This window comes from Lycium ferocissimum, chromosome 10 (assembly GCF_029784015.1).
Source record: "Lycium ferocissimum isolate CSIRO_LF1 chromosome 10, AGI_CSIRO_Lferr_CH_V1, whole genome shotgun sequence".
Taxonomy (NCBI): Eukaryota; Viridiplantae; Streptophyta; class Magnoliopsida; order Solanales; family Solanaceae; genus Lycium; species Lycium ferocissimum.
The window spans coordinates 11,592,896-11,614,460 of record NC_081351.1 but is presented as its reverse complement, the minus strand read 5'-3'; the positions used below and the strand labels follow the sequence as shown (position 1 = coordinate 11,614,460).

Here is a 21,565-nt window from a genome sequence, read left to right as displayed (position 1 = left end):
ACATCAAATATACATGAAAATGTTCCAACTGCATGCGGCAAGGTGCCTTGTCTACAAGACGACACAATAATATACATTTATTATTTTACAATGTGAATTTCAGAATTAATGAGATCACTAACGATACATAGAGGTATCATCAATACAACCAAAAAGAAAGGGCAGAGGTGAGAACGATAAGGATACCTCGAAGTATACAGTATTTTAGAAACCTATAGGCTATAATACACAGAGGATATACAAACGATAGGAGCTTTGAAAGCTCAAACAAAATCTTAATTCAGTTCCATGGAGGAGATGAAGGTTTGTACATAGGTTGATGAGATGTTGGTCCATAGTTTAGGTCAAGGTTATGGAGTTGCTCCATCAGTTGAGAGCGCCTTTCCTTGAAGAAGTCAAGACGTGTTGTTAATTCGACCAAAGTAGAAGATGCAGCCGAAGGGTGTCGTGTATAATCCATCACCTGCTAAAATAATGGTCAATAGCCAACACAAAAATGGCCCTAAACTTCTAAATAGCCATAAATCGGAATTACCATTTAAGCAAATGTACTAACTTGATCTTAAAAAGTCCTAACTATTTGGTGTATATTTCTACTATATTCCCGTATGGCTAAATTGAAAAGTGATAAAAGCAAACCGGGCAAAAAGAAGAATAGCGGCTTAAAAAATCTGGCTAACTTGGCATTTAAGGGTGTAAACCAGAGGAAAATAGGGTCCAAATCCCCAAAGAGAAAAAAAATGTTATGTGATTTCTTCCCATCTGCCAAAGCCTTGGAGAACAGGATTACCCGATACCTATACTAGTGAGAGGTAGCAAATACCCTGTGAAATAGTCGAGGTGCACACAAGCTAACTATGTCATCACCTATAGAAAAAGATCTAGCTACAACATTTCACTATAACAGCCCATGTTTTCTTTGGAACCGATCTTTCATGTTATGTTATGTTATATTATATGTTCTCTTTAACAGCATTTCACTATAGCAGCCAAAAAATATCGGAACAAACGACGCTGTTATAGAGAAGGTTTGGTTGTATCTCTACGTCAGCGAGTCATCCACATATCCTTATGTGTTGGGAGTACCCCCTTGTGCGTGAGTTTGTGTGATAACAAAAAGATGGTTTTCACTAGTTACCTCAGTGGCCTTTGAAGTCGAATGCAGGGGGGGAGAATCAACAGCACCGTATTCACCCACAGACAGGCTGGTTGATGCTTCAGTACTCTTAGAATCACTTAAGCTTGTCTCTCGGAGTTGTTTCCGAGAAGGCTGCCTAATACCAGAGGCAGATATTGGTACTTGTCCTTTCATGTTCCTCAAATCGGAACCCAGCAATTCCTGCATCGTTTCAGAAGGTTCACCATATAAGAAAATTCTATAAAATAATAAACATAGAATCTGCAGAAAAATTTACTACTAGCAACCTAGAATGGAATGGTTTGCATTTAGTTGTCTTTATAAGTAAAAGAAAATCTTGCAACTTCCAGCATCTAAAACATCATGATTTGCATCTATTTCTCTTTTTATGATTAAGGAAATTTAGTCAGAAAAACATTCACAAGTTTCTCGTCCGTGGAGTTCAGCCATAAGCCCATAAAGTTTCATAATTGTAAAACCTTTTCAGTTTGCTGCAAATTCCAAATGAAAAAATAAGAACTGAAATATCAGGCAAATTTTACAGCATGCTCCCTGGATGAATACGTCATCTACTTAGAAGCCTGAAAACCAGAGACAATATTAGCTAATATATTTTCAGCTTTTCATATCAAATAGCGTACCAATCCATATTCATTCAGCTTCGCTATGATTGATAGAACCAAATGTTAATCTTGACATGAAATTTGACAAATTGAGAATAGAAAGAAATTGATCCAACTAATTAGTAATGTATACTGCAACACTTGAAAAGATAGTAGATACATCTTCTACAAAGGAAAAGATGAATGGAAAAATGGTAGGGACCTGAATAACTACGGATGAGTTTGAAGAATGCATTCATATACATAAATTCACCTTCATTTTATCTTCCGATAGACACCACGTTTAGCACTAAAAGAATTAAACTTCTAAAATATCACGGGAAATCTTTGTAACAAAACATAGTCTTGAGACTTGAGATTCAGGCAATGGCATTGACCACCAAGTAGAACTAAAAAAGACGAAAGACCAGCATAACAGGGAGAGGAATAATACAAAAACAGCCATTAAGGGTTATACAGTATGAATAATACAATAATACGCAACTTAATAGCTCAAAAAACATATCACTGACAGCATGACTGATGCTGCAAGTTTGACTTTAAGACATAATTCGAGAAGAATGAGTGCAAGGCCAAAATTATTTATCAAATGCACGACCACCTATATGATTATATAAACCCAATATATAGAGGACAAAATCACCTCATTTCTTTGTCTTCTTTCATGATTACAGAAAGCAAGTGTTGTGTCAAAATCCTGCTGGTAAAACTTCCTACAGACAAAAACACACTTAATAAGTATAGGGAAAACTTAACGAAATATGTCTATTAAAAGAAAAATGGGAATAAGAAAAAATATCATTAGCTTGGGTAAACACTTGGTACTGGACTTAAAGTTCATTTTATAGTTTAGATAGCCATGTTGATGATGATAAAACGGAACAAGCCATGATCAAAATGGAATTCTCTTCCAGTCAGTTATAAACAACAATAGCATTCTCGATTATTGCATTTTCTTAACTTTCTTATTATTGCATGCCACTGAGAAGAACTTCAAAAAGTACAAAAAACTGAAAGTACACTCACAACTGAGAATTATGGTTTGGCCCATTTTGAGAACGATCACAAGTGTCAGCTAATGAGCCATAATGATGCTGTCGTTGCTGATTAAGTTGATTGTGCAACTCAGCAACCTTTTGCTTTAGTCTAGCCACATCTGCTTCGGCAAGGGCTATTTCTTCAAGCTCAGCTCTAGTCTTCATAAAAGTAAAATACCTATTAGAAATAGAGAAAAACAACGGGAAGGAAAATGACAACAGTTACTCGATCATCAATACAACCTTGGAATCCATAGTACGAGAACCTGACAACTGTCCAGAAGACATGCTCAAACCAACTTCAAGTGCAGCTCTCAAGTCTCTCTCAGCCTGTAACTGTTCTTGTAGTCTAGCCACCTTCATAAATGTTAAACATGGTTTAATAATTTTCCATGAAAATTGTGAGCTTGTGAGTGAAAAACCTTCAGCATACAAAGTGCAGAACACATCTTAAAATTAACTAGGAATCATAATAGAGTAGCAAAACCAGCTATATTTTCATTTTTGACCAAATGACGAAGAAACATGGATAAAGTAGAGAAGAAACGGATGATTGGTAGAAATTATTCAACAGCACCAAACTAGCCACAAAAATTAAGGAAAAAATATTTTGAAAAATACAATTTATATGCATAGATAATAAGGAAAAGAAGCAAAAGGTTACCAAGAATCATGCAATGCAATTAAGTTTAGCAGTTGCTACATTATTAAAGAGAAACCAACAAAAAATATTAAATAAATTAGCTTAAACGGACAACACTTTGTGGTCTTATCAGGGATTATTACTCTCATACATACATCTTGTTCAAGGGCCAAGCGACGCTCGTGCAAAGCTTGCTTTCGTCTCTCCAGGCTTGCTTGCAGAATCGCATTTCCTCTTGCCTAACACAGGTTAAAACTCAATGGACTAAGCAAAGAAGAGAATCAAGTCAAGAATTATAAAATAGAACACAAACTGAGATGTATACCTCCTTCGCAATCCTATGGCGCAAGTCATTTTTTGTTATCTCAAGTCTCTGTATAGCAAGCCTGTTGACATGTCAAAAAAGGCCCATCTTAGAGACGTTGAATGATAAAAAGATGAAGTACGGGTCAAACTAACTAACGTACTTTGCCCAAAAATACCATTGACAGAGGCAGCTTCTAAAGTTTACAAACAAGCTTTGAAACAGGATATTTAGTGTCGCTCCAGCTTACCTGAAGCAGTGTCTCTTCCAGCTTTGAATTACAGAAAGGATTGATTCAACAGAATACAAAATAAAACTTTAAAAGGCACAGAGAAACAAATGAGCATTGAGTCACTGAAATATCAATTCAGCTACACAGCTATTAAAGGTAACGTCATTTGTTACGAATTGACCAATCTACTGCTCCCACATCACAGAAGCTTGTCTTTCTCCCAACTTTGAGCAAACACGAGATATACAATTTATTGATATTAAAACCATCTAGATAGAAAGAAATTAAAATCCACTCTGGTACCGTAGATGCACCCATTCATAATTCTTCTTCAATCTCGATGGAGTCATATTTCAATTAACTAAAAGTCTAAATAAGTTTCTCTAAACACAAGGAGAGAGAGAGAGAGAGAGAGATGCCATACTCTTCCTCTCCAGAAGAATCAATTGATTCTGTTGATGGAGTACTTCTACCCTGTGCAAAAGTAACAATCAGAGGATCAGATTCCTTATTCAGCTATCATGATACATATATGGAAGCAGACAATTTTTCCTATTTATTTTTGTTTTAATAGATACTGAAGCAGATGTACATATATTCAATGATTTTATCAAACTTAATCTCAATTATTCACAGATAACGAAGGTACTGTTGTTTTTGCCAGAGATAATAATGTTTATGAATGACAATCCCATTTCAATCAGCACACACATTTAGCTGTGGTCACAATTACTTCTGCAAGAAATGAATACAGGTATGCAGTATGCTTACACATCTTACATATCCTAATCACCAGTTCTATCAAAATGAAGTCACAGTTTCAAACTTTGTAGGATCTAGTCTAAGTTTATTCAAGATACGAGAAAATCTGTGGACTTTTCACATCAATCCTAGCATGAGTAAGACGGCACCTGCTGCCTGAATGCTTTATGTAACACAAATCAACATTCTAATTGCAATCACAGAATTAATGCCTCCTCTTTTGCACTAAGAACATCGGGGTATTCATCAGAAAATGAAGTTCAAAAATAAATGCTAACACTCACATTGCTTCTCCCCCAAAATGTTGACCTTTTGACATTCTGGTTTGAAGGTGTTAGCTTGCTGCTCGGTTTCTCTATGCCTGAATCAGGTCCAGGGACACCGAGGGGTGGCCCAGGATCCATAGATGACAGTATCTCACCCATGGATCGCTGAGACTCAGTAACAGCTAATTCGCGAAAAGCATTTATATCATTTCCACGTCTTTCCAGTTCATTTAATGGGACATTAGAACCTGCAAGTGGCTGAGAGTCCACCTTTGGTTTCAATTTCACTTCTTGTAAACAACCATCTATTGGAGATCCAACATCTGAGTCATTACGTCCAAACCCCTGTGAAGTAAATCAATGCAATCCAAGTAAATACTCACAGAACTTGGCACACAGGCTATAGGGGTTCTAAATTCCTCATAGTCCATCTAAGAAACTTAACAATTATAAGGCTGACACAAAGTATTGAAGTAACTTTCTCTGAGGTTCTGCCAACTTATTATGGAGTAATTTTTTGTGCATACATGACTAAGGAGAAATAATGGACAAATGCCACTACATTTTGTTCAAATTATCGCCCTTTAAAATAGTCTGATAACTTGCCTTTACTTCGCAGGAAGTTTAGAAGTAAAAGGGAAAATAGGAATACAAGCTAAAAAGGGAAAATAGGAATACGACAAATGGAAGACATAGAACCTTTATTAATAAGAACGCGGAAGGAACAAGAGAAAGAACCTTATAATCATAAAGATCACTGGCAGCAGAACCACTGCTTTCGCTTAATTTACCACTCAATATGCGATCACAATCATCATCAGTATCTGGGTCAACCTCATTTTCAGCATCATGATAACCATTGTCTCTCATATCCAGATTTTCATTATCTGATGATTCTTCACTCCCACTACGTCCAATTTGAGAATCTGCTGAAATAGAGCACCTATGTAGATTATCTTCCTGTGAAAAAAAAAAAAACGAATAGCTAAGAACATCCACCGATGTAAATTCTGCAGAGGACAAGCTAGTACTATAAATATAAATGGTTGTAGGATTGACCAAGCTAAAACCAACAAAAGTAAATCAGGGAAAAGATGAAAGAGAATCACACCTCAAAAGCAAATTATAGATTCCGAAGATATAAAATCTTAAATGATTTTCACTGTTTTTCTTTTCATCAAGGATTGAGCAACTTACATCAAAAATATTCTCATACTCCTCAAGAAGGGTTGTAATGATAGCCTGGGCATTATTGGCTGCAGTAGCAGCAGCAAGAAGCTGAGCAGAATTATCGCCATTGGCATCAAAATCATCATCCAACTCACATTCGCCAGCTAAAAGAGGCCTTAAAAGTAATGGCGCCATACAAGCAGCAACAGCTGATGGGGTCATCCGGTTTTCAGATTCATGTGAAGAAATTGTATACATCATCTTCAGAATTCTACACTAGCAACTTCACAGGTTAGGTTGGCAAAATTATAGATTTCTCTTAATTCGACAAAGAAAAATATAAATATTAGCCTACAAAGTTTATCTTCTTCAAATTAAGACAGAGGAAAACTAAAACAATGTTCAGATCCAAAGTGTATTCACTAGAAAACTGAAGATTTAAAGAGTGTCTCCTTCTCTCATAAATGATCTTCTTGCCTCAAAAGTTTGCAAAATGGACGTACAACAAACATGGCAGTAAGAGGAAATATAACCAGATTAACCCCCGGGGGTTAAACCGCCTCTCATTAGAATAATTGCAAATAGAGGCACAGAGGGAAGTGCAGCATCAACCAGTGAGGTGCATTAAATGGGTGAAACCATTTGGAGAAAGGGGGAAAGGGCGGGTTTATAGCTGCATCATGCATGGCGACCAACGTGGATATATCATAACTCCACGCCAAATTGTCTAGGTATTATTCTACCATCAATAACAGGCCAAACTACAAACAGAACATGATAATCAAGTAGATCAACTTTTTTCCTTTTGAGATTAATAATAGTCAACTAGATGAACTTTAACCATCATTTAGCTCTCGCTTTTGAAGAACATAGATATTCCTCAATCACTTCACAATAATACACTGTAATCCCTATTCAATTTTTGGAAGTATAAATGACCAGTTGTAGTTTTTAAATTTGGCCTATCATTTTTGTATCATAATTTGGACTATTTTCATTTTATAAACCTCCAGAAAGATGTTCATTAAAATATTCAAAACTGTGCCTTTTGACTCCTTACTTTCATCTGCTCCTCTAGAATTCAATTCTATTCAGTTCGCCACTTTCTCCAATTAAGTTTCAGAAAAATAAAACGATCTAAATTCAGATTAAATATACAGTTTGTCTCACTAAAAAGTTAAAGGACAACAGACAGAAACAATTGTCCAGCAAACTATACTGATACGTCCAGATAAATTTTTCGTTTCCTGTGACATGTACGAATCAGTAAGATTTCCAAGGATATATTTGGCCTAGAAGTTGGGGAATTACAGATGATCCACTCAACATTACCACATTTTCTATAACTGTTCCACTATAACAAGGAGATTGTAAGCATTCAATTGCTGAAAACAGATTTATTATCTATCATCAACAACTTTTCACCTAGCAATAACATCACCACTCCGATAAAAAGTGGTAACAAAAACTGAAAACACGGGAACGCAACAGAAATACACAGCCATATCAGCATATCACAAAATAGAGTATACCTCTGTAATAAGCGCCTATTTGGATCAGGAAATGTTTCGAGAATGGCAGAGCGGATAGCATTAACTCGAGCTTCCTTTCGATCAATTTCTTTGGACATAAAGAGAAACAACTAGAAGTTAGAAAACTAATTTGTTTAAGTTTTAACAGACTAAACTGAAGAATGCAGCTAATTACAAGCAAGTAGCACATGTAACCATAGTGAACAGAAATAGTTCGAAGGACTAAATGGATCAATAGATAATTTCATACCCAGTGACTTTATATGACTTACAAAGAAAGAGATGAATCAAATTCCTCCCAAAGTTCCAAGAACTTTCATAAAATCTTAAATTTCTCAAACCTTACTACTTTAAATAGCCTTTGATAATTGGAAGCCCAAAATATTTGAACTATTTATTAAGGCACTCTATTCATTGGATCTACACAGTAGACGATAAGAAAACAAGCAAAATTGTGAAAAAAAGCTACGAGAAGCATCAGGAAGGGAGCTTTGATGATTGTTAGAAATAAGCACTTAAATACTCCGAGAAATAATTGTAAAATCTCTTAGCAAATGTTGGCAAGTTTACTTACTGTAAGCTTCCAACAGAGCAGTACAGCAGGAAGCAGGAACAGGAGATGAGGGCAGCTCACGAAGCACATGCTGCATTAAGGGTAGCTCCAATCAGAGTTGAAGAGAGTTAAAATATTCAACAGTAGAATGAGATGATATGGTCGAACAAGTAAAAGTTCATCAGACCAATGCAATACCTTAACACAGTCACCAATAACATGAGCATCCTCTCCCGGGCCTATTTCAGTTTTGCCTTCGAACAGTTTGACATAGGTTAGCAATGGAAAATATCTTATTCAGAAACACCAGGGCACATAAAAACCCCTACAAATTCTTAGTTCATCTTCTCCGACATTGTAGCAACTAGCTAGACAATATTTCTAAAACATAAAACACCAAAGACAGGATAGGAAAAGAAAGGCAAGAAAGGATAGTCAGTGAATCACACTTTAATATGCCTTATCACAAGTCGGCATAAACAATTTGCATGGAAATTTAAAAACAAGAAAAAAGGTATGAAGAAAACAATTCAACTTCGTCCCGATATCCATTCCATTCAGCAGGGACTCTCTGACTCTCTTGTGGCTTGTTATCAACCAAAGGAAAGTAGCAGGATAGATTTCTTTTTCCACCTTCTGCGAAGCTAGCTAAAACTAGATCAACATTTAACCACGAGAGACCAGAAATGGACATGAAGCACAAACAAAAGTTATGGTTTTTTAGTAAATACACTTCTTCTAAACTAGGAAAGAAATCATCACTAGATAATTACAAGATCTGCCTAATTGATTCTAACTAGTAGACACAATATTTTTTTAATAAAGGGATATTCATTAAAAAGCATCAAGAAGATGAAAACAAAAGTTACAAGAGAGAGATTGTGTCTGCTCATATACAAAAGTTAGACTATAGAACTAGTATACACAATATTACACACTATTCTCAACAGGAATCATAGAACCAAGATGCATTGGGCACAATCTTCCATCTAAACATGCAAAGCCATTAATATACTACAATTCTTCCCATGTAAAAAAAAAAAAAAAAAAAAATTGCATCAGATAACTACAAACTTTCTTCCAAATGTTTGAATATATAAGAAAGATGTCATCCATCAAACGAAAAATGTACCTTCTTCATATTCTTTTACCCTCTGCTCCACTTCCTCAACATCTGCAGACTGTCGTAATATACCTTCGACCTTGGAACCTGCAAAAACAGACAATTTAAAGTCAGATTCAATATGATTCTAAGCAGATTCAATATGATTCTAAGCAGATTCAATATGATTCTAAGACCATCCACCTTTCCATCAATTAAAAGTTTGTCCTTGGAGCATTCTTGTTTCTTCCTAATTAGAAAGCTTTCTTACTATAAAAAGGAAGCTAGACCAGAAAAATAAAAGCAATGGAAGAAAACTAGCCATGATTGCAGGAAGACAGGGATGGTTGTGCTTAACTGAAACGACAATAACCTAGACCAAAGGGCTTCTCAACATTATTCTTACACAATGCCATTTTCAGGGGATCAAAGGGTGGGCTTACCATATTTCTCAAGAAATTTCAGTGCCTTCTCCAGAAAGGAAGGGCCTCCATCTATATCTTCTAAGGCGAGCAGAATAGGTCTCCCAACAACAAAAGATTTAACAGGGCGTTTATCCTTCCCTGAATAAAAAGTAAACTGGTTAAAAATAATGAATCTGGAAAAGATCAATGTTCATCTGCGCATTGAAGATGAAACTCAACAAGTCTTGACAGAAAACAGTGAAGAGTGCACCAACATTGATGGAAAGACCCTTCAAAGGAATCACTAGTGTCATTCCGGAAAATGCCATCGTGTCCCATCACCAAAGCAGCACTTGGCGCTTGTGCAAGAGCATGCTCAAGGGCTGTCTTCCACCCATGCAAATCCTCTGATGACTCTGCCTACAGTAGAAAGCTTGAGGCTTAATAGAGAAAATTCAATTGATGTATAACCCAGGCACATGTATCAATACAACAAGATTGCATTTATTTTGGGTGCAGGGGGATTCCATATACACTTATTGTGAGTGGAATAGTTCTACACATATAAAATGAATTATTTGTTAATCTAAAAAGATATGCCTCACCAATTACTTATTATAAAGAAAAAAGGATGCCTATTAAAAGAGAAAAAAAGGATGCCTCGTCCAAAATAGTTTAAGAAAAAGAATAATTTAATACTGTCTCAGCAGCACTGCTATGATTAGCAAATTCAATACTCCAAGATTATAGAGTATGAAGTACAAGACATACTGATACAAAATTACCCATAAAGGCGTATAAAAAACTCAAATGTACAGAAAGATACAATGAGAGACCTATTCTGCTAGCAACTGGGTCACTTCTCAGATACATCACAAGTTCATGGTTTCTGAAAACATTTTTGAGCTTAGAACAGTGATACAGAGAGGGAGCCCGGAGTCCAATCGAGGAGAGATAGGGAAGTAGAAGCACCTTAAGTGTAAAAGCTCGTCCATCGCGTCCATCTGGAAACAGTACAGTCAATAGCTTTTTATCTTCTCTGACAACAACACTGGAACAGCAAGCAGTTGTTAGCAGAAAGATACACACAGAAAATTAGATGACAAGAATAAGATGTGTGTATTACCTCCCTGAATTATTTAAGTCGATTCCACCCAAAGTTAGATTCACTTCACCACCTCGCTGAGGAAGTGTGCTCTACATGAGGAGCATTAACTGTAAGCATCTTTTTACAGAAATTCGAACTTGACATCTATAATTAATAGAGACTTGATAATCCAGTACACAAAATAAGACATGGTAACTAACCACCAAAAGTTTAAGAGTCTTGACAAGCTAAAAGTGATACATCAAAGAGAAAAAATTAGATGATATGTCAGTAAACAAAAACTCGATTACTAGTTGACAAAATAAAGCGTGATGCTTCAGCATATTGTATATCGACGGCTTTTAGGCCCTCCGTGTTTTCTAGAAAACCATTTGATAGATTGACGATGATAAAGAGATGCTATAGGCTTCAATACCTGAAGGTTACTCACATCCACAAGAGAGGACAAACACATTAAAATGGAAATATTCAGATGGAATTGGTATTTGGACTCGAATCACTTGATTCCGAGAGAGAAAGGAAAAAAGAAGCCAAGACGACATCTGCCACAAATTACATGAAGGACAGACAGCTGAATATATGGGAAGGAAGACAAATCGAAGCAAATACTTACAAATAAGTTGCATTGAACAAGTTCATTTTCAAAGCTTAACAGAAACATGAAAGAATGCGGATAACCTCCTCGCTCATATGTCCTATGAAAAGTTCCCCAATCTCCTCCCATTTCCACTCCTGTATAGCCCTCCTAAAAGTAATGTCCCAAGAGATTCCTTTGTTTCCTTTCCTTTTTTCTTATGGAGTAATCTTGGTCTTCTATCCTAAGTAGTCGACTAACATAGCATTCCTATTATTATCACTCTACACCTAGAGAACATGATACCCTGTGATTAACCAGTCTTAAACACCTAAAATTAATGTTCCTCTAGAGTTCTTTCTCGCAAAAATTGAATTCTCCTGCCATTACCCATTCTGAATACCTTGTATTGCGAAAAATTATCTTTTCCTTTCGTAATATCCTTCCATAAACTAACTCCAAAAGGGTTCATTACCTCTTTTAAGAACAATCCATCAATGCTAATCCATTAAGTAGTTATATCCTTTCTCGGTAACACATTCTCCCCATAGGAAAATCTTCACAACTATTTCCTACTTGTCGAATGTTGACAATTGTCGAATTCCCAGCACTCATTCATCCATTGAGTCCTCTATTTTCTTCCAATGAACCAAATGATACTAATTTTTATTCCCCTCCTCTCCGTTGCACAAGAAGTACCTCATCATCCAATCAACCAAATGATGCTTTTTATTCCCCTCCTTTTCATCCCACAAGAAGAGCCTCATCAATTTCTCCAATTTATTTGTTACTGCTTGGCAGTTGGCATACAGAATAGGAATCATGTAATATGTTGGTATTTTAGGTAAAATGGATTTCACAAAAATAATTCTCTCCATTGGACAGATACTGCATAATTCATCCACTCAACCGTTTTTTTTACCTAGTCAGGTGATTCCATAAACCTCTATCTTTAACCTTTTCCCCAAACGGTAATTCTAAGTAGGTCATTGATAAAGTTGTGACCTATAGCTTAGTTGTTACGAGTTACGATCTGAAGAGGACTATATCCCTTAATGGCTTGTGCAAGGATAATTATTCCTCAACTCTCAGAAGCATCAAGGTTACAGGACAACTTTGGAGATTATTCTTAAATCTTAAAGGCATATCATGGACTATGCCTGGAAAGATTACAGAAGCACTTCAGAGTTGGGAGGAAGCAGGCTTGCTGGCTAAGAACAGAGGTAGATGGAGGATTGTCCCTGCTTGCATCTGGTGGACAATTTGGAAAGAGAAGAATTCTAGATGTTTTGAGAATGTAGAGAATAGTATGCAGAAGGTCAACTTGAATTGTATGTTGATCCTATGTTTTTGGTGTAATCAGATATACTCAAATGACACTCTCTATCATTGATGTTTTAGATTCAATATAGAACATGACAGTAGATTTTTGGAGTACTATTGTAAATATGGTTTGAGTACAAACTATGTACTGTTTTGCTCATTATGGAATATAGATACAGTTACCAGTTTCAAAAAAAAAAGAGGAAGAAATATTGAAGCCATGCCATCGACATTTGCATCATTTCTTTACAAAGAGTTCTCTATTTAAAGTCAAGTATCAAAGTTGTTTTGTCAATTAAAAAATGATACTTGTTGATGCCTCTTGAGATAATTAATTTCTCATCCATTACAAAGAGAAAAACAAAACAAAAAGGAGAGATCTAGAAATCCTTGAACTAATCCAATCCTACTTCATGTTATCTGCTCTCCAGATTAATTTATAAAAAATCGTGTTGTAACTCTTTTAAAAGCAATAGGTCAAATAAGTATCCTACATTGTCTTGAACTTGTACAAAAAGAAACCATCTCTAGAAAGATGATTGAAGACATAAATCAAGTGTCGCCATCAATTTTGGAAACACCAACTGTTCATATATATTTCTTTGATCAACTACTGCAAACGCAAACTGATATTATAAATTAATACATTTTATTGGTCTGAATGGGGTATCACATACACAAGCAGTACATAAAAGCAGGGAATTTCACTCAAAAATATGATCCTCCACTAAATGGCACACCAACCTTCTACAATAATCGGAATCTCATAGGTAATACATGTTCATAGCTATGAACATCATAGAACAAAAGTCACTCTAACTTCAACAACTTGTTTGTGTACAAACTTTGAATGGGGTAGTGAAGAGTAAGTTCTATGTGGGTTTCCATCAAATAAAAGTATCAGAATAAAAGATACTAACAGGATCATTCTTGAAGAAGACCAAAGATGTCCGCGTAAGGATGAACCAGCGTTTTTTCCAAGATTTCCAACCTAGTCCTGCAGGAAGTTAAACAATCCACTTTACACTGTCAACAGACCAACATTTTAAACTTCTTCAAGTAGTTAGTTGCTCGTTGGGTTTTCTTTTGTTGGGATAGCAGTCTAAAGAATAAAAGGAAATTCATACTGAAAAAATGAATAAAAGCACAGAAGAATGCTATCAATTACTTCGTGGATCAGAAAGTAGCATGGAAAATTCCACCATTATTCCATTACTATGTAAAATCAACTGGGAAACTTCCACCATCATTATGTAAAATCAACTGGGAAAATTCCACCATCATTATGTAAAATCAACTGGGAAAATTCCACCATTAATATGTAAAATCAACTGGGAAATTCCACCATTAATATGTAAAATCAAATCCACTTCCTCCATACTTCTACAACGCTAATTTTTTTGGTCACAAACACCAATAAGTCCTACTAAATGTGATTGTATGTACAATGTATTCTCGACATCGATTTGAATAGAGTCCCTCTGAGGAACTCTCTTTCCAAGAAAATATTCATCTATTTTCCTATCTAATTAAATTTGATTCCATCTAACGTTCCAATTCGCTTATTTATTATACGTGTGTAAGAACTTGCAACTACCCCTTTTTACCTCATTCTCTCACTCATCCATTGTTCCCTTTCCCCTCTAATGCTTCGGAAAAACAAATTCCAACTTTGTTGATAAACTAAAATCTTTGTCCTTCCTCAGATTTTCAAAGTAGCTAAAATAATTTCAAAATTTGGCACTAAAACAAAGTTTAAAAACTTGAAAACCCAAACATGTTTCCAAACAAACACCTTGTGATCCCCCCTCTTACAACAATAATGCTTTAGAATTTTTTGCTCCAATTAGTTTATATGTTAATGCCATCCCTGCTATCTCCCCTTTTACTTTCTTCTTTCCTATAATTTCCCCCTTCTATAGCGCGCTCTCTCTCTCTCTCCCCCTCTCCCTCTCCACCCTCTCTAGATTTTCCAACTTATCCATTAACTCCTCATCTTTTTTTTTTTTTTTTTTTGAAACTTCCATTAACTCCTCATCTTGACTTCTACTTTTCCAAAGACTTCCTTGTTCCATTGTCTTAGGTTCTTTTTCAAACTTTTTAACTTCTCTACAAGACAAAAGAAAGAGTTACTTTAGACCTAGTAGCTCCTCCAAGATCACCTCACTCTTTCGGCAAAGTATGTCGCCTTACCAACGTCCTTTCAGAACCTAATAATGTTTGAAGTCGCTCCCAATCTAATTAGTCCAACAGTATGAGCAATTGATTTGATGCAAGTTTGGTAAGCTTGAGCAATATTCTTACCGACTTCTTACCTAACAAAGGAAGATCAACAAGAGTGTGATAGTTAATAAACTCAAAGAGCTCTTCCATTGCCCTAGTGAATGCTTCACACTCCTCCCTCCTTCTTAGGAACCATACTGTATTAAAGTGCCTCCAAATCTTACCTTATCAAAAGGTAGTATTAAAGTGTCTCCCCTCAAAATGCCTAAGGTATATCATGTTATATGATATAAACAAAAGCAAATTCCTTCCAGAACTCCTCCTTTGACCTTCCCACAGCGCCCTTACATTTCTTCAAACCCCACTCAAATTACTTCCCATACCTTTGAAACAACATTATAGGGAATTAACTCTCCCTTCTTTTATCAAAAAAGATCTCTCCTTTGAGATCCACTATTTCCAACTTTCTCACATCCTGCAATAACATAATTCCCCTATGCACTTCCCTTGTCGCGATCACCTTGTATTTTACCAGCCTCCCTTTGTATATATTCCTAATTATTGCATCACATATTGCTTTCATTTTGGTTTCTTAAAAGGAAAATCAAATTCGGCAGCCATTCTTTTCAACTCTACTTTGGAGTTTGGACATGAACCTTTTGCTTAAATCATTCATCAGTCTCACATTTCAATATTTTTCTTGATGAAATAAAACAATTCTCAACAACAACAACATACCCAGCAGAATCCACACAATGAGGTGCGGGGAGGGAGAGTGTGAGCGGAGACCTTACCCCCACCTTCAAAGGCAGGAGGTCGTTTCAAAGCTCTACTAAAAAGAGAAAACAAGACAAAAAGTCGGATAGGGACAAGCATATCAAAAACAATATGAAAACAAGGAATAACAAAAGCGAGAAATAAAACAATTCTATTAATTGAAAATTTTCAATATACAAGTAGACCAAAAATTTAAGATAATGCTTTTAGATCGACGAATAACTTTCTTGCTTACGTAGCCCTTCCCTTTCAAGTCCTACCCCCCCCCCCCCCACCCCCACGCCCCATCCCCGCGCGCCCTCTTTTCAGCTGCCTCTCATGCACTACTATATGCCCTCCTTTTTTACCCTTACCCTTCGTCATATTTTGGTTGCCACTACTCGCCACCATCTACTTTTATTAAATGTCAATCAACAAGTCACTAGTCTCTTCTTGAAACCTTCCTTAGGCACCACTAGAAATTCCCCAAGCTCAAGTATCTTAATGTCCATCCACTACGTTACCTCTCATATTGCGTATTTAAGTTGTATTTGTTGAAATTATCATAACCTATGTTGCTCGTTCTCTAAAAAAAGTCGTTAGGTGTGTCGGGTCCATCAAAAGTAGTGCATTTTTGGAGGAACCAACACGGGTATGGATAGAGATAAAACGGTTTCTCCCCGTTCGAAGATCTCTCAACTAATTGTAGAGCTTTCCTATTTTCCTTTCCTCTAGACTCCAAGCATAAACATCAATTTTTCTAGCATGTTCATGATAGGTATCTTAGTCTTTAAACTGGTCAAACCAAGTCGAGCTTTGTTTTCTGAGCTTTCTGACATCGTTTGTCTTCGAAAGAAGAAGAGTCTGCGGCTTCCTAGGATTTCTTAGGAGAGAATCTTTTCAACTCATCAACTAACTATTTTCAAAAAAAAAAAAAAATCTCCTTTAAAATAGTAGTCCAATTCTTTAATATTAGCTCTCATGAGTGTATCTAGGAAAAAATATCTTTCCTCTTCTACAGTTTGGATTCAATTGTGTTCCCATCATCCTTCCAAAGAATTAGTAGTTCTACCAATGTGTACAAATACTTAGTAGGTCAAAGACCACCAGCTCTTGATGAGCTCTTGATGTTCTCCGATATCTGATCCCATCAATTAATTATTCAAATGTTATTACGGTCATGAATAGCATCCTTCTAATTATCTGCTAAGTGCTAAAAACAACTGTTCTTTCAATATTGGATCCAAAAGAGATGGGGCAAACAGAATAAACCTGCCCTTCATTTAACCTAAAAGTCCACTATAGCAAGTAAAAGCTTGACAATGTTTTAAGTTACTTGTGTAAGATAGAGCATGTCAAATCATCAGGGACCAGCATAATATCCAATTACATGAAGGTATTAGGGACACTAAAAACATCTTTACTGACCTTTGGAAGATATGAATAGTGGCCCACTCTTGAAAACCTGCAGATGTATTTATTACATATTTTAGAACTTCCAGGGCAAGAAAATTAATCGTAAAGCAAAATTAGAAGCATTTGCAGCTAACATACTTTTTGGAGAAAAAATTGTGTAGAGACCATGAACATAAAGGAGACATTATGTTCATAGGCTTCAATAATGACACCACGCGATGACTTTGAAGTTCATCATACTGTAGGAAATTCTAGATCTAAATAGAAGTAATTCTTTTGCTCCAATTTGTTTCTAGATGAAGCCATTACGTACAAGAGAAATTTGTGACTTAATGGAGGAAAGATCCTAGTATTTAAGAGGATAGAGGGATTGGGTTCACTATCCGTAAGTTTCTAAAATAAAACAGTGAATTTCTCGGTCATTAAAAAAAAAAAAAAAATCTCGTCAAGAATAAAGACAACTATAGGACATGAAGGACAATAATAAATTAAGCATCAGTAGAAGAATAAAAAAATAAACAACCTAGGAAACAATAGAAGCCCGTAAAGAACAACTTCATAAAACCAAAGACTTAGCTTGATAACCATAAACAAAGATAAGAACTTGGTGATTAAAAGAAGAATTCAACTACAGAATTTCTGAAACAAAAAGATTTTCATCTCCATAGCAGTGTTATCAAAGGCGCGCTTTAAGTGCGCTTAAGCCCTGAAGCGAGGCTCAAAACATGTTGAGCGCTTCGCCTCGCTTTATGTGCGCTTCGTTGTCATCATCAAGGCTCTAAGACATACTTTTCTTTGCCAATGAGCCTCTCTTGGAGAGGTGACACTAGAGGATTGATATTTCACTTTATCGTAATATTTTTACAATTTCTTTGTCCATATATTTGTTATTCATGCTTATTATTTTCAATCTTGGACTAAACATATATATATATTTGTATTTTTGCACCATTGCGCTTTTTTTTCATTAAAGCCCACGCTTTATTTGCGCTTTGCGCTTAAAGCCCCAGCTGACCTTAGAGCTTTTTCGCTCTTTTCACTCGTGATAACACTGCTCCATAGTTCTTTAGCTACAATGCCCTCATGAGCGCAAACCTTTATCTCAAGAAAGCCATAGAAATGGCAAAGACACAGCACATCACTAGTCAAATTCTCTGTCCTTGTAACCAGTAACACAGTCACGGGGGATCTATGACAAGGGGATCCAGTATTGTCGTGATGTTTATACGATGGGAGCATTTAGCAGCTACCATAAATATATGAGATTCACAACCAGCAGAGGTACACAAGATGGTGTAGAGGTACACCATTTGTAATTTATGAGCGACACACCAGGATATTTGAGGATTACGTAATCCACCCTAATTAGTCTAAGATTAAGGTATAGTTACCTTTTAATCACAGTTCAACCAAGATATAATCTTTTAGGTAAAACTAGTATAACCCAAATTAAAGAACTAATTTTTCTGATATTTAGGATTCAACTAATCCACCCCAATTAGACTGAGATTAAGGTATAGTTACCTTTTAATCACAGTTCATCCAAGATACAATCTTTTAGCTAACTACTATAACTCAAATTAAAGAACTAAGTTTTCTTAATGAAAATCATTTGACTACCATTGACACAAATTTTCCCTTTAGTGCATCTCCAATAAAAAAGCATTTTTTTCCTGAACGGAACTCATTTGATTGCCATTAACTTCACAATGACCCCAAGATACAATCTTTTAAGTAAACTAGTACAACCCAAATCAACTTATTTATTTGTGGCAACTACCGCTCTTTTTTTTTCCAGACTGCTTTATCATGGCTTTTTCGCATTCATTACTTTCATTTCCATACTACTTTGAACTGCTTGTCCGTATCTGACCCTTTTCGTCATGTTTTCTCTTGAGCCGAGGGTCTTCTGCAAACGGCCTTCCTACCTTCCAAGGTAGGGATAAGGTCTGCGTACACTTTATCCTCCTCAGACCCCCACATTGTGGGATTTCATTGGGTATGTTGTTGTTGTTGTAGTACACCAACCCAAATCAAAGAACTATTTTTTCTGAAATGAAAATCATTTGACTACCATTGACACAAATTTTCCCTTTTTTTAACTTCCTATTGGGTTAAACAAGTTCAACTCCAGCAAAAGAACATTTTTTAATCCTAAACAAAACTCATTTGACTATCATTGAATTCACAATGACCCCAAAATCTCTCTAAATTTTTTTATCCTAAACAAAACTCATTTGACTATCATTGAATTCACAATGACCCCAAAATCTCTCTAAACTTCTTACATTTCCAACAAACAAAACCCATCAAAAACAATCAAGACAAATAAGTAGTAATAAAAAAAGAAAAATAACTTTACTACTACTTATTTAAGATTGAGGTACAGTGACCAAGATATAATCTTTTAGGTAAAACTAGTAAATCAAAAGAACCAAATTTTCTTAATGAAAATTATTTAACTACCACTGACCAAAATTTACCCTTTCTTAAACAAGTACAACCCCAACAAAAGAACAAATTTTTTTCCAGAACAAAAATCATTTGACTATCATTGACTTCACAATGACCCCAAAATTTCTCTTTTTTCTTCAAACTTATTACATAATAGCACCTCTCTATAGCATCTAAGTTTTTTCGGAACCAATTTTTTATGTCATATTTTAACAGCATTTTACTTATAACAGCAACAGCCAACTATCTTTCTTTTTGGTAATATAATAATTAACTATTTTTATAAAAATAGAGTATTTATGATTACCAATAATAAATGTAGAGATTTTGACCAAATACAAAGAAAAGAAGTTTACCGTATTTGAAGAACCAATTCTTGGTCTCTCAAATGCAGCTAGTGAAGCTGACATTTTCCTTAATGGGGTTCAATAAATAAAAGCAAATAATACAAACATTGCAACAACAAAAACACTAACAGAAGAATTAGAAGAGATCTGAAGAGAAAAAAAAATTAGGGTTTTTTTTTTGTATAAGAGTTATTGAATAGAAGAAAAGCAAAGAGAAGCATATTTGCTTCTCTGTACTGTTTATGTCTCGTTGCTTTTTGTTTTCTTCTTTGTTCTGTGTTGTGGGGGTAGGGGTCCGGGGTGGGTGGATTTAATTACACCTTGTTTGGATGGTTGTTTCTTTGTTATTCCATGTTACTTCATTTGCTTTGTTTATTTTGCTTTTTTTGTTGTTGTTATTTTCCTTTCTATCCTCGTTTGGTTATATTTCTTTTGAATCAGAGGTCTATTACTCCCTCTTCTCAATTTATATGACACACTTTCATTTTTAGTCAGTTCCAGAAAGAATGACACGTTTCCTTATGTGGCAACAATTTAATTTCAAAATTTACCTTTAACGCTTAACGAGATGATATATAACCATATAAATATCTTTAGCTCTTTTTAGACCACAAGATTAAAAAGTATTCCTTTATTTAATAGTCTCTCTACTCCACAAAGTTAGGGGTAAGACATGCATACATACTACCCTCCCAAGACTCTTTCGGTCATCAGAAGAAATATAGGCCAAAAGATTTCTGCATATATGCCAAATCGGTCAATAATATTTGAATTTGATAAATCGGGCCAAATCGATTTACTAATGGAATGCCCTAATATGCTGTAGAATTACATTGGGTTGGGTATGTTGTTGTTGTTGTTTGGATGTTTGTTACATACATTTCATAATGTATCATTTTATATTGCATTAGTATCTCATTTTAGATTACGTAATTCCACACATCAGCTATTAAGGCAGAGTGAAAGAATAAAATAGGATTATCAAATAATAAACAAAGACAAAATGAGGGGGGAAAAAAAAAAATAACGACGCGATTACATCAAACCGATCGCTGCATAATATAGAACTTTTAGTCGTTACCTTATGATAAATTTAACAATACTTTACAATAAACTTAAATAACAATCAAAATAAATATTATATTTAAATTAACAACACAATAGTTAACAATCATCCAAACAAGGTGTAGGTGGAGTAGATTGTAATGGTAGTAAAGTATGTAAGGAGTAATTATTTTATGTAGAACTACTCCTAATTTTAGGTGATGTTAGGAATTAATTATTTATTTGACTGCTTTTTACCTACTTTTGGCCGTGACTTGCTCTGAATATTGATTGCAGAGAGAGAATGGAGGGAAACTGTGAGTGAACAGAGGAAGGTGGGGTTAATTCGGGTGAGGTGGGGGGGTCTGGGGAGTGGAGACCACGTTAGTTGATTGGTTGTTTAAGGTGGGGTCCCCAACAAAAATGATGCAAAAAAAAAAAATTTTAACCAAAATACCCCAACAAAAAAAAATGTTACCAATATACCTTTAGCGTAGTATTTTACTGCGCTTAAAGACTAACCGTAACGGAATCCGTTATTAAGCTTTAGCAAA

At 35.4% G+C, this 21,565-nt stretch overlaps 1 protein-coding gene across 3 annotated transcripts; it reads right to left on the bottom strand.

The window, feature by feature from the left end:
- Window positions 1-10: 10 nt before the first annotated feature.
- On the bottom strand, window positions 11-20,131 carry LOC132032457 (rho GTPase-activating protein 7-like). 3 transcript variants are annotated; one of them, XM_059422073.1, is made up of 22 exons: window positions 19,977-20,131; window positions 17,179-17,215; window positions 13,692-13,768; window positions 10,893-10,963; window positions 10,739-10,817; window positions 10,042-10,186; window positions 9,806-9,925; window positions 9,393-9,470; window positions 8,459-8,514; window positions 8,282-8,351; window positions 7,708-7,795; window positions 6,203-6,446; window positions 5,744-5,965; window positions 5,024-5,350; window positions 4,402-4,451; window positions 3,767-3,827; window positions 3,597-3,680; window positions 3,042-3,155; window positions 2,788-2,957; window positions 2,405-2,474; window positions 1,139-1,339; window positions 11-466 (listed from the first exon to the last, which is right to left on the bottom strand). In XM_059422073.1, the coding sequence occupies exons 1-22, from the start codon at window positions 20,028-20,030 to the stop codon at window positions 281-283; spliced, it is 2,604 nt and encodes an 867-aa protein (XP_059278056.1). In that variant the 5' UTR covers window positions 20,031-20,131; the 3' UTR covers window positions 11-280. The 3 variants fall into 3 exon arrangements, with proteins under 3 accessions (XP_059278056.1, XP_059278057.1, XP_059278058.1); XM_059422074.1 differs by having other exon boundaries at window positions 11-463; window positions 19,977-20,130; XM_059422075.1 differs by lacking the exons at window positions 11-466; window positions 1,139-1,339; window positions 2,405-2,474 and having other exon boundaries at window positions 2,814-2,952.
- Window positions 20,132-21,565: the final 1,434 nt, after the last annotated feature.

Bases quoted from the DNA above. Each gene is read 5' to 3' on its own strand.
- LOC132032457 (XM_059422073.1), bottom strand. From the start codon at position 20,030: ATGTCAGCTTCACTAGCTGCATTTGAGAGACCAAGAATTGGTTCTTCA. The intron at 10,964-13,691 runs GTTAGTATCTTT...CTCCTCATGTAG, and splicing joins TCTTCTTCAAGAATGATCCT to AGCACACTTCCTCAGCGAGG. The intron at 5,351-5,743 runs GTTCTTTCTCTT...TTTACTTCACAG, and splicing joins GTGATCTTTATGATTATAAG to GGGTTTGGACGTAATGACTC.